Below are 13,696 nucleotides of genomic sequence, written 5' to 3' on the forward strand. Positions count from 1 at the left end.
GCTTCCGATCGTGAAGAATAAGAGAGTAGAATGAGAGATGAAAAGAACAATCATAAAAATGGAACGTTGCCATTGCTATTGATTAAAAAGAACTCACCGAAATAGAACGTGGCCATAGCTTAGATAAGAGAAACAGGGAAGAACTCTGTACTCTTTTTCCTATTTTGGTGGAGAAACGCAGCATATAACGTTTTTATCAAGTTTTTTATTTAAGAATAATAAAATAGATTTTAAGTAAAAACAATAATTATTATGTAAAATTAGTAATTAAGTAAATAATAGTAAAGTCTATTATTAAAAATATTTAAAATATTGGATAAATTAATAATATTTAGTTTTAGAAAGTCAAGAAAAAATATATAATGTAAATAAAATAATAACATTTATGATTAAAAATGTTACTAAAGAATATAATTCAAATGAATTGGTAACATTTATTGTTAAAAATGTTACAAAAATATATAATTAAGAGAAATTAGTAACATTTTGTTACATGTTGGCACATAAATGTTACTAAATGTGGTATATGTAGTAGCGTTGGCGTTCTAGAACGGCACGTTCTGAATCCAGAACGGGTGATTCTGCCTTCACTCGTTGTGTGTTAAATAATGCATCTAGAATAGGCTGTCTAGATGAAAAATTAACACACAATGAGTGCAAGCAGAACAGGTCGTTCCAGTTTTAGAACAGGTCATTCTAGATGCCAAAAAGAAGACGTATGGGACCTTGCCACGTGGCATTTACGTGGCATCCACGTGGAAAATAGTTAACTCCGTTTAAGAAATTTGAACGGAAGGTCCGACAATGTAGTAATTTAAATTATTAGGGACCTAATTGAAACCAAAAATTAAAGTGGGACTAAATTGAAACTTTAAAAAATTATAAGGGACTAAATTAGGTTTTTAACCATAGTGCTTATTAACAACTCTCATTAGTGATAACTTGACATAAAATATATTTTAAAAATAGACAATGACTCTTAAATAAACAAAGTTGCTTATGAATTAAAGAAATATTTTTTTTAGTCTTGATTCTTTCAAAACGAGAAAACACAAATTAGTTTCACAACACAAAAAAAAATAGACATATATCATCAATCCTTCAACACCCACAAATTAAAAACTACTAGAAAAATTAAAATTAAAGAGGGAACGAATCCGTCACTAAATTTTATAAAATCCATTACAAAACAAATTAGTGACGAAATTTGTGACAAAACCGATTTCGTCACAAAAATTGGCGTCACAAAATATTTAGTGACAGATAATTTCAGTTCGTCACAATCAGTGACGGAATTAAGATATCACAAATAATATATTTTTCGTCATTAATTTCTAATATTAAATGTTCATAAATTAATAAAATTCTGTCACAATTTGTAACGGATTAACTCTGTCACAAATAAATAATTTGTGACGGATTAACTCTGTCACAAATTTGTGAGGGATATGTGTCTCTTATTAACGTCACAAGTTGAGAGAGATGTTGGCCTCTCGAGGGTTCTATTTCACGATATTTCACTTTAATTTTAGCGTGTTTTATCCTTACTGCCACACTTTCTGGGAAACTTCTCAAAAGGTCACCTATCCCTATATTACTCCAAGTAAAGCAAGCTTAACTGTGAAGTTTTGATGAGATAAGCTACCAAAATGTATATGCATGTTGTCAGTATAACTTGTACAAATTAATTCATTTAAGTCATCATCAACTATACAATCTCATACTTGTACTATAATAATATATAATAATTTTATATTGCGAATAACAATAATAATAATAATAATAATAATATATTTAATTAATCTTTATTTATATATACTTACTTTTATAATTAACAATCTACTTATTTCTATTTAAAATTATAATTTAAATTATTTATTTTTATAATTTATAAAGATAATATAATTTATAAAATTATAAATATTTATTTATTACATACTTATAAATTAAATTTTAACATTTTAAATAAATTATTAAATAATTTACCATATTTATTTATCTTAAATCAAAGTTATAAAATTCAAAAAAATGCATTTATCCTTGTTTTATTTTCTAATTATCAATCATTACTAAAATACTAACTTAAAATCTTGTCTAATTATATCATAATATTTTCACATCAAATTTAAAACTAGATTTTAGTTATACAAAAATATTAAGATCATATAGTAAATTTTCAATAAGATTTTAGTTAAATAATTCAAAATAATTAATGTTTCAATTATATTTTTAATTAGCAAATAATTTATTCCAAAGCTAATTATTTTTTTCTATATTAATTATTATTAAAATTTAATAACTTTTAATTTAACAATTGGATCGATGAAATTTAACACACACCATGAGTTATTGAGCGAAATAACTTTACCGAGAGTTATTTTGTAAGTTATTTAATTCCTCCACTATCTCTCTCTCTCTCTCTATATATATATATATATACTAATACTGGTGTAACTTTTACTAAGTATTACACATCGCTCAATAACTTTATATTAAATGTAAATTTTTTAAATCCAACCGTTAGATTAAAAGTTCATATCACTTTATATGTTTATATCAAATTTTGTTAAAATTGAACAACATCGTGAAGGTAATCAAAATGTTCATATTTTAGTATATTTTGTAATTTATATATTACGTTAATTTTGTTTTATAAGAATGAAGTATCAAATCATCTTGGATTAATATAAAATTTTGTATATGTGATTTAAGAGTAAAGAATTTTCAATTTAAGGGTTGGATTTACAAAATTCTAATTTAATATAAAGTTATTGAGCGGTGTAATACTTAATAAAAATAATTATACTGGTATTATTATAACGCTCCTCATATATATATATATATATATATATATATATATATATATATATATATATATATATATATATATATATATATATAGTTTTATTGACCTTTTTTAATATATGATTGTCAATTTTCGTACAAAATTCTTAGATTTTTGACAAATATAAATTTATCGAAAATATTCCATCAGTAATATAACTTTTCCTACAAATTTGTTTTCCATCAAAAATATAAATTTTCTGACGGATAAATTTTTCATAATTTAAAAAAATTATTTAACATATATTCTTTAATTCTATATAATTCTTACATATAAAAATTTCATAAATAAAATTTAATATTTTGAGAGGGATCAATAATTCCCCAGAAATTTCGTCATAAAAAATTTTAAGCTATTTGTGACAAAATATAAATGTTGACAAAAATTCCGGCACAAAATCTGTCACTGACTTATTTATTATAGTATTGTGACACATTTTTGTGAGGGAGTATTTATAGAGGAACTTAATCTGTCACAAATTTCATCAGTAATTTTATTTTTTTATTCAGTGACGAAAATTTTGTGACGAATCTTTTAGAGACAAAATTTAATCCGTCAAAAACTTCAATAAATGGTAGTCCGTCACAAAAATTAAAATTCCCTCACAAAATTCATCACTATTAGTGAAGATATTTTGTCTGTCACAAACATTCGTAACAAATATTAAATTTTCTAGTAGTGACCCATCATCGTTATATATTTCTTATGATTATATAATTTCCACTACAAAAAAAAAGGATTTTAGCGACCACAAAAATCGGTCGCTAAATTACTTAAATCGGTCGCTATTTACTTTCGCGACCGAATTAGCGACCGATTTGAAGTAGTTGCAAAAACCCTGGTCGCAAAGTTGTTTAGCGACCGAAATACTGGTGGTCGCTAATTAGCGACCGAAATTTTCGATCGCTAATTGGTCACTACAATTATGGTCGCCATAGTCTATGGGGACCAAATTAGCGACCGAAAAAAAGGTCGCTAAATCGGTCGCTAAAATGTGTTATTTATTTTTAAATTTTTAAATAATGATTTTCTTTTCCGTCGCTAAGTCGGACGCTAACAATTTTTAAAATAAAAAATTATTTTTAATTTCGGTCGCTAAATCGGTCGCTAAATTTTATTATTTTAAAAAAAATAATTTTCATTTCGGTCACTAAATCGGTCACTAAGTATTTTTTTTTAATTTTTTTTTAAATAATTTCTGATTCAGTCGCTAAATCGATCGCTAAATTTTATTATTTTTAAAAATAATTTTCAATTCAGTTGCTAAATCGGTCGCTAAATTTTATTATAATAAAAATTAATTTTTTTTCAGTCGCTAAATCAGTCGTTAAACATAATTTTATTTTTGAAAAAAAAAACTGATTTTTTTTTGTTGCTAGGCTTACTTTATTTTTAGACATGATCGTTAATTTTATACCTTAAACACTATATATTTTATTTTTATTTTCATTTTGAACCTGTTTAACAATGAAACAATAACACTCGTACCAAAATAAAAAATAAAACAAGTTCCTTTGCTACAAAAAAAATTGATCCATATTTTACTCCAAACAAAGATAAACGTAAACTAAATTGCAAACCATTAAAAGAAATAATCCTCTAGTATGCAAGATGCACTCTTGAATTTAAAAGAAAAATAAAAAGGACAAGTATACAAACCACAATATTTTAACATATAAAAAGATGGTGCTTTACTACATCAAAAACAATATTGATAAGTCTTGGTTTGTCAAGTTACAAAGTAGACCAACACAACCCAGCAACTCAAATTGTTGCTCCTCTAATGCCATAATTCTTCTAATATAGACCCAGCAAAACGCAAAAACATATATACAAAGTAGTGTAGTTAAGAAGACAAACATGAAGAAGAACCGGTAGTTACGCTGCATAACAATCATGCAAGCAATTAGGATATACATACATATTCAAGAATGACACATAGCAAATGATAACTGAAAAGTAATCAGAACAAAAGAAATAATGAAAATGAAGAATTCATCAAGAATGAACAAAAATTCAAGCTGCAAACTGAAAAGAAAACTAAGCCCCCTATATTAAGGAATCAACTTTATAGCTAGATTATATGATGCATTACCAACTATAATAACTTAAAAGCAAAATATAACACTTAAAACTAAAAAAAGCTGAACTGAATTTATTTATGTAAATCAAGAACTGCATTATTTGTAAAGTCGGCATTTGGTCCACTATTATTGCTTAATTAAAGCATTAAATTTACCCCTCTTCTGACCAACCTGGTAAATTTTGTTTGAGGGAACAAGACCAACATGAACACAAAGGGGGTGAGGAAATACGGCAAGGGGAGGAGGAAATACGGCAACTGGAGGAGAAGTAATGAGCCTTTTGTGAGCCCCTATATGATACATTATAATAGTTGTTAGAATATTAGGATTCTTATTCTTTTAGGAGACTTATTGTTTAGTAGTCTTATTTAGCTGGGCTAGTAATAAAATTCACAACAGTACTATTTGGCCTATAATATTATTATTATAATTAATTTTAAATTTTATTTTGCAAGAATTTAATTATAGTAAGAAATTAATACTGCTTTTTTACAAATTATTGAAATTTAAAATTGTAGTAAGAAATTTCAATTCTAAGCCAAAAGTAAAATAAACAAGATATTTGAAATTAGAAAACCCAAATCAAACGGTAAGCTTTATTACTTGCTCAATTTCATGCCCCAATTAATGAAGAGATTTTTAAATTCTTCTACAAAAAATGCTTTCCCATTTTCTGACCAGCCAATTGATTAATCAACACATGATATTTGAAAGTTGACAAGTTGAATCAGGAAAAAAAAAACTACCTCTTAGTTGTTTGCTTCATGGAAATACACTCTTACTATTCTGCTTATATGATATGATACCACTAAATACCAGAAAAAAGCATGTTACAAAATCTTGAACCAACCAAGAAAAATGCAGGAAATGTTGATCTAGAAATGAAGATTAGAGAGAACTACCCACTTCTTGTTCATTCAAACCAAGAAGTATTTTTTAAATGCACAAAGTAGGTACCTCCAAAATATTTAATCTGAATATAATAATGAACATATGACAGATTAAGCCATAATAAACATGGGTTGCAACCACACACAAAAATTGCAGTAAAAAGGAAATATAAGATTAATGCCTATTCCAAATTGAATGACTCAATACCAACTATTGTCTCAGCATTATTAATTATTTCTACATATTGTCATTGTGAAAATGGAATTGAGTTAATGGTCAAGCTTACTCACTGCATATTTACATGCTCGGCAAAGAGATTCCATTGTTCTCATGTCCCAAGCACGACTGGCACCAAGATCAGTATAAACATGTTTTAGATAAACATGCTTCAAAAAATAAAAGAAATGATAGACGTCACATAAGCAATTAAAGACTACTTACATATCAAAAATAATCTTAAAATTTTTTGGCAGTCTGAAATCAGAACAAAATCATATTGAATAATGATTGATGTATCAGATAATAAAAACTTTAAAAATTGCCAACTTGCCTCCTCAGGCAAGAGCCCTTTAGGCCTGAGGCACTTCTATTTAAAAGAATGAGGACAGTGATGATTGAATTCTCGACCACATGGTCATAGGGACTCTGATGTTATGTCAAGAATCAACTATCACCAAAAGGCTTAAATTGATGGTTGAAGGCGTACAAAAGGCTTTATATCAAACAAGAATCATATAAAATCTAAAGTTAAAATTAATAATTTGATCCATCAAATATTCTGTCTCAGTTAACAGGCCACAACAAAAATAATGGAAATAAATTATTTCCATTATGAATCAAATAAACACACCATAGACAAGAGTAGTATGAAATGAAACATTCAAACAAAAGTGGCATGATGGAGTGCTCACCCATCAATTGCAGCCACAAGAAGCCAACCAAACATCCCAACAATACCATTTCCATGCCCTTTCACTTTCCGCGCAGCTGCAATGGCCACAGCCTTGTTCTTGAAAACTTGATAGAAATAATAGTAAATGCCCTGATAACATTTAAAATAAGCATTTAGATAACAACCCCACAGAAAAGCACATCACGTATCACATTTTAGACATGTTTTGATAAACTTTTCATACACTTATATACCAGGGGAAAATAAAAAGATGAAATGAATAAAAATTTTCTCATTAAGTTATAATACAACTTATACATAAACTAATTTATAGAAATTCTCTCATTTAGCTTATACAAAAGTTGATTTTAACTAGTGGATAAATTAATTTTAACTTGTAAGATAAACTTAATCCATTTTAACTTGTATTTATTAAAAAAAATTATTCAAATAGGGCCTTAAGCCTTGAACTTTGCATCTTTATGAATGGTGAATACTGAATAATGGGCAAAGGCTATTATGGGGTATGGTTAAAAACTGAAACTTGATAACCTGAGAAGCAACAGTTCCAAGAAGAGAAGGCTTGAGCCCACTATAGAGTCCACCCCAACCCTCACTTCCGATGACCTGAAAAAGGGTCAAATATTCAATCAAGACACCATCTAAACAGAACCAACCAAAAGAGAAAAAATTGAGCAAAGTTAGAACCTGAAAGATCTGAAGAAGAGTGCCAGGAGTACCCAATCAACTTCACCAGATTAGGATGCCTAAGCTGCCCTAGAAAATTCACCTCCGTCTGCACCACAAAAACACACACACAAAAAAATTAACCAGACAAACTAAAATAAAAAAAGATGCAAAACGCAAAACGCAAAACGCAAAACGCAAAATGCAAGACGCAAAATGCACGAGCCACTCGCAATGTCCCTGCAGTTCCTCCTTGTTCAACACTTTGACCGCTACAGGTAGCCATTTGAGTCCCACTCTCACGTTCTCATCAATGTAGCCTTTGTAAACGGTTCGAACCCTCCCTCGCCGAGGATGTAGTCGCCGCGGAAGCTCTTCGTTATGGTCTCCAACTCGTACAGCGTGAACGCGATCACGTGCGTGTAGAGCAGTGTGAACGGTCGATTCGGCGTTTTCTAGGGTTTGGAGAAAGAGATTCGGTGCGGGAGGAGCATCCACCGGCTCCCCTGCGGTGTCAGCGGGCGAAGGCAGTGAGAGACACATTGAATTCAGCGACGAGGTTGAAAAATTAGGCACGATTTTGGTGAGGAAAGCGCGTTGAATTGGGAGAATGAGAAAGCGTTGGGGTTTTAAATTAGGGAAAAGAAATTGGTGTGGGAGTTAGGGTTTTGAAAGAAGGAAGAAGAAGAGGGAAGGTGAAAAGCGTTTAAAGAGAGAGAGAAAGGGTTTGAAATGAGAGGGAAAAAACTAAAATAGATTTTTAGTGTGCGGAGAGTTTTGGCACCAAAACTTATTTTGAGGAAAGTGACACAATCGCGCGCTCAAACCCTATCACCAAAACTGTTACTGTACTTATTTCCCTACCCCGCCCATTTCACAACTATTTATATTAAAATCATTCATTAATTAATGACCATCACATTAAAATATTAAATGCATTTATTAAATTATATATCTATGGTAAATTGACTAGATTTATTTTGATGTAATATAAGATAGGATCCATTTTTTTAAACTTAAAAGCAAGTGTTTTTAAATAAATATTTAAAAATAACAATTCTTTAATTAGTAGATGAGAGTTATTTCTTTAAAAAAAACACAAAACTGTTTATTGAAAAAAAACAAACACATTAAAACCTAAAAAGGTACTTATTTTATTAAAATATTATAAGAATTTTTTTTAAAAAAATAGACCTATATTTTAAAAACTTAAATGCACTTTTATGTATAAAAAAATTATAATTGAAAAATTTTAGTATTTCAAAATATTTCAATTATTATTAAACATGATATGTGAATGTTTTAACATATTTAACAATTATGGTGTGTTTGGATGAGAAATTTTACAAATTCAAAGAATTTCAAATTTTTGGTATTTGAATTATTTTGATTTCAATTTCTATCATTCTTAAAATATTTTGTTTGGATAAGTCAGTTCAAATTTCTTAAATTTTAAATTGTTTAGTTAGATATGATAATTTGATTTTATTATGATAAAATTAATTTTAAAAATATATTTTTATGTTAACATTTTTAAATTAAATTTTATAAAAATAAATATTAACTAATTTTTAAATCTTTAATAATTTTAAAAAATAATATTATATAATATTTAATAATTTTAAAAATATTTTTTAATATTCAATAATTAAAAACATGAAGAGATAAGATAAAATATATGAGTGAAATAAGAAAAAAAAATATGAGTAATTTCAAATTCTTACTTTTTTTAAAAATTTGAAATTTTACTATTTTAAAATTTTTTACAAATGTATGAATTTCAAATTCTTTATAATTTCTCTATCCAAACAAGGTATTTTACTTCAAAGAAGTTGAAATTATTCAAACAAATGAATTACTTAATTCGAATTTTTTATCCAAACATAGTATTAAGGTATTGAGGTAATGATTTATTTAATATTTTTAGTATTTAAAATGTTGAGAAAATTTGTCTTTTATCTCTCAAATTTATAACTGAATTTTTTTTTAGTCTTTGTAATTATGAAAATAGGTTATACATTTCACATGGTATTTCACATGGTATCATTAAATAAAATAAAATATTTCAAAATATGGCTGTTGTTGAATCAGTTTCCCATGGTGGGATCATATTCATATACAATAATAGAATCATGTCTCCTTAAAGAAGCAATATCTACCTCAAAGTAGTATGAGCATAATTGAAAATAGATGGTATAACGTATTCTAATAAATAATTGATCTCATGTGTTATTAGTGTATATATTTATATATACATTTTTTATTTTATAATTTTTATTTATTAAACTAATGAAACATTAATTATATTTTATCAATTTTAGATTTGTTTGATAAATTTTTATTAATCCTTATATAAGCCAATTATTTTTAATTTGATCGAACTAGCATGTTTATATCAATTGAACTAGATGTTTAAGTCAATTTTGAAAATAATAATTAAAATAAAATAAGATTTATGAAAAGAAGTTTATTTACCTTAACAAAATTGGAAAGAACAATAAATTATGTATTTTCATATTATCTAATAATATAATAAAATATTAAGCATGATAAAAGATAAATAAATTTCTCAAGAGAAAAATAAATAAATTTTCTAGATAAACTATTATTTAAATTAGTCTAATTTTTTTTATAAAAAAGATTCAATTAAAAAGATTATTATTTAATTTTCTTTTATAGCATTATGTTTCTCATTTTTTAATACATCATGATATATTAATTGTCCATTTTAAATTATATATTTTTTATTATTTTAAAAAAATAATTTTATTGGGAGGATAATGATTTTTATTTCTTATCATTAATATTTTATCATTATAAAAATAATATTATATATTTTTATATTTGCTTTCAATTAAAAGAAAAATATTTTTGAATTTTTTTAAAAAAATTTTATTTAGCGACCGATTTTAATTTGGTCGCTAAAATTATTATAAATAATAATATTTTTATTTTTTTAGCGACCGATTTTAATTTGGTCGCTAAAGTTATTATAAATAATAATTTTTTTTATTTTTTTTAGCGACCGATTTTGAATTGGTCGCTAAAATTATTTTAAATAATAATTTTTTTTATTTTTTTAGCGACCAAATTAAAATCGGTCGCTAGTTATTATAAATAATAATATTTTTTATTTTTTTAGCGACCGATTTTAATTTGGTCGCTAAAATTATTATAAATAATAATTTTTTTATTATTTTAGCGACCAAATTAAAATCGGTCGCTAAAAAAATAAAAAATATTATTATTTATAATAATTTTAGCGACCAAATTAAAATCGGTCGCTAAAAAAATAAAAAATATTATTATTTATAATAACTAGCGACCGATTTTAATTTGGTCACTAAAATTATTATAAATAATATTTTTTTATTTTTTAGCGACCGATTTATAATTTGGTCGCTAAAATTATTATAAATAATAATATTTTATTCTTTTAGCGACCGAAACCGTTCCGTCGCTATTTTAACCAATAATTGTTATTTTAGCAACCAATTTAGCGACCGTTTATTGGCCACTAAAAAAATCGGTCGCTAATTCGGTCGCTAAATAAGATTTTCAACTAAATTGGATTCGGTCGCTAATTAAGTCGCTATTAGCGACGGAAAAAAATCGGTCGCTAATTTCGGTGGCTAAATTGGCTTTTTTTGTAGTGTTCGTTGATTTTTGTTAAGTCAAAAGACGATTTTAGATCCTTCATGTTTTATAAGTTTTTAACAAACACTACTTTTTTTAGTAAGAAAATACGCTATAAAAGTCATTGTTTCAGACTTAGTAAGATGAAGTACTAGCATTTGTAAGACGAAGTTAATTAGATAAAGCATACAAACTGTTTCTAACAATTATTATTAATTGTGAAAAACAAATTTAAATGTTCAAATTAATGCTTTATACCTTTACAAATCAAAAGTTATTCTTTTGGAACTCACATTCTGTTAAAAGTATATAAAAGCATAAAGAATAGCAGAAAAAAAGGACAAAGATCCTTACTTTCACCAAAAAAAGGCATTAAAAAAGGAATGCATTCTCGCTTGCTCATTGACTTTGCTTCCTGTTCTTCTCGCTTTGGTACGTTGCTATGATAAGTAGCTTGATCTATCAAAGATAAGGAGTACATTTAGGTGAAAGACATTAATTGAAGCATTTAATGCACTAACGAATACTTCCTCTCTCTAAAGATTAAACGAAGGAGTAAGATGAATCAGTTCTATGATTCAAACTTAAGAAGTTGCAATGGTCATCTCTTTCAAAAATACTATATAATAAGCTTTATATCTTAGAAGAAACAAAACAATAGAGAATATAAATGTAAATATAGAAAAACTTTGAGAATATCTTCTTTAAGAGCCTTCTTATATTAAAATAATTTGTTGTAATCACGTCTAAAAGAAACAACAACTGCAAGCTTGTAATACCTTTATAACCATTGTTATAAGGTAAAGTTGGAGAGGATTGACTATAAAAGAATATTTGGGTTTAAGCTTGAAGAGGTTTGTTTGTAAAAGAATACTTGGGTTTGAGCCTAGAGAGGCTTGTTTGTAAAAGAATATTTGGATTTGAGCCTAGAGAGGCTTGTTTGTAAAAGAATAATTGGGGTTGAGTCTAGAAAGGCTTGTTTGTAAAAGAATACTTGGGTATCTCATTACATGGTCGTTGTCCCAAACCAAGTACAACAAGTTAACTACTTTACTACTAAGGAAATGTGGGATGCCATCAAGGTAACTCGTGAAGGAAATGAAGATGTGAGGCTTAAAAAGACATGCTAAAGAAGAAAGGAAGGCTAAGAACCTTCCACACAAAAAAGGAAAGATCCAAGAAGCATGAATCTTCGGAGAACAAGGACTTCATCTACTAAGAATGCAAAAATCCTGAACACATGAAGGTAGAATATCCCTCCTTCAAGAAAAGGATGGTTTCGCAAGAAAAAGACCAAAATGAGTTTAATGGCCATGTGGGAGGACCTAGGCAACAACAATAGCAATTTAGATGATGAGAAGGCAAAGATTTGTCTGATGACAGACACTAAGACAAATGTTGAGGTAAGTTCTTAATCCAACTCTTGTTCATCTGACTCTAACAAAGAGGAGATGTCTTATGACACCTTACTTGCCAACTCTCATATAATTTCTCTTGAGTACAAGAAGCTTAAAGAAAAACCAAAACTTCTTGAAAAAGAAAATCATAAACTTAAGAAAAATCTAATGAATTTAAGGTAGAAGTTAGGGGTCTTAAAGACAAGACCACTGGTTATGTGCCTCTTGAGATCACAACATTAAAGGCGAAGAACATTCAACTCTGGAAGGACCTAACAAAGTTTGTGGAAAGATCTTAAAAAATGAATATAATGCTAAGACACAGAAGACTTCCTTCAAACAAAAGTGGTATTGGCTTTGATTCTAGTCCAAAGACATCTCCAAAGAGTCCTAAGTCTACCTCCTATGCCAATGGAAAATGAGAAAAACCTCTAGGAAAATGGAATAGACAAACTAAGGCAAATGAGACTAATGTAAAAGAACCTAAGAAAATCTGGGTACCAAAATCTCGGATTATTCCCATTGTAGATCTCCTTGGTTGGAAGACGGAAGGATTCAAGCTAGTACCTAGATAGTGGCTAGTACTTGTGAGTGGCATCAATTGGACAGATCGGGCTAGAATTTTAAGACCAACACTACATGCATAGGAAGATCATGTTAATTTACACATTACTCCTATTACACCATAGATTGGACTATTAAGTATAAATTCATAATATATAAGATGGTATTCATGCAAAGGTAAACTAGGGATTGATCTAGATGAAGTGATAGTGTGCTTGATGGTATGATAATTATATTATAATGTTTATAATTACTTAATTTTGCATTAATAATAATTTTAACTTAATATTTTTATTCAACAAAGTGATGTAGTTGAATATTTGACATTTATGTCATCTACTGAGGGAAAAAACTATTTTGAATGGAGAGCATAGCTAAAAAAGCTAACAAATTGCTGGTTTTAAGCGATGACCACGCTTAGTTTGTAGAACCTCTTGAGCCATGTCCATCATTAGGTAATAGGGTACAAGTTGAACCAATGAATGTCCCTCAATCATCTAGGGAAGGAAGAGGAATTTAATGAAAATAGATGGTGACAAAGCCAGTTGAATACATTTTCCCTTGTATACTAGAAAGAAAAATAGGGATGTTGATGGAAAACTTTTTGAAGAATCGGATTGGTGTTGGTTTCTCCTTCAAGCTCCTCCCTAGACCTTTGGCTCCGTGGATCTTCTCTAGCTTTTCCAAATTCTCCTAAGGA

The 13,696-nt window shown here is 27.8% G+C and overlaps 1 protein-coding gene across 2 annotated transcripts; it reads right to left on the reverse strand.

The window, feature by feature from the left end:
- Nucleotides 1-4,427: 4,427 nt before the first annotated feature.
- LOC145956811 (putative serine/threonine-protein kinase PBL20) lies at nucleotides 4,428-8,237 on the reverse strand. Of its 2 annotated transcripts, none has more exons than XM_083072516.1 (6): nucleotides 7,421-8,237; nucleotides 7,265-7,339; nucleotides 6,732-6,862; nucleotides 6,111-6,165; nucleotides 5,101-5,219; nucleotides 4,428-4,728 (listed from the first exon to the last, which is right to left on the reverse strand). In XM_083072516.1, exons 3-6 carry the CDS (start codon nucleotides 6,764-6,766, stop codon nucleotides 4,692-4,694), a joined length of 246 nt encoding a protein of 81 aa, XP_082928642.1. In that variant the 5' UTR covers nucleotides 6,767-6,862; nucleotides 7,265-7,339; nucleotides 7,421-8,237; the 3' UTR covers nucleotides 4,428-4,691. The 2 variants fall into 2 exon arrangements, with proteins under 2 accessions (XP_082928642.1, XP_082928641.1); XM_083072515.1 differs by lacking the exon at nucleotides 5,101-5,219 and having other exon boundaries at nucleotides 7,421-7,508; nucleotides 7,622-8,236.
- Between the last annotated feature and the right edge of the window lie 5,459 nt (nucleotides 8,238-13,696).

Source organism: Cajanus cajan, chromosome 4, assembly GCF_000230855.2.
Source record: "Cajanus cajan strain Asha chromosome 4, NIPB_CcT2T_4, whole genome shotgun sequence".
Lineage (NCBI taxonomy): Eukaryota > Viridiplantae > Streptophyta > Magnoliopsida > Fabales > Fabaceae > Cajanus > Cajanus cajan.

What these genes read in the sequence shown, in the direction of transcription:
- LOC145956811 (XM_083072515.1), bottom strand. Translation starts at nt 7,942, where the DNA reads ATGTGTCTCTCACTGCCTTCGCCCGCTGACACCGCAGGGGAGCCGGTG. An exon ending in AGGGACATTGCGAGTGGCTC is followed by an intron (nt 7,509 to 7,621) that starts GTGCATTTTGCG and finishes TTTGTGGTGCAG; the next exon opens with ACGGAGGTGAATTTTCTAGG.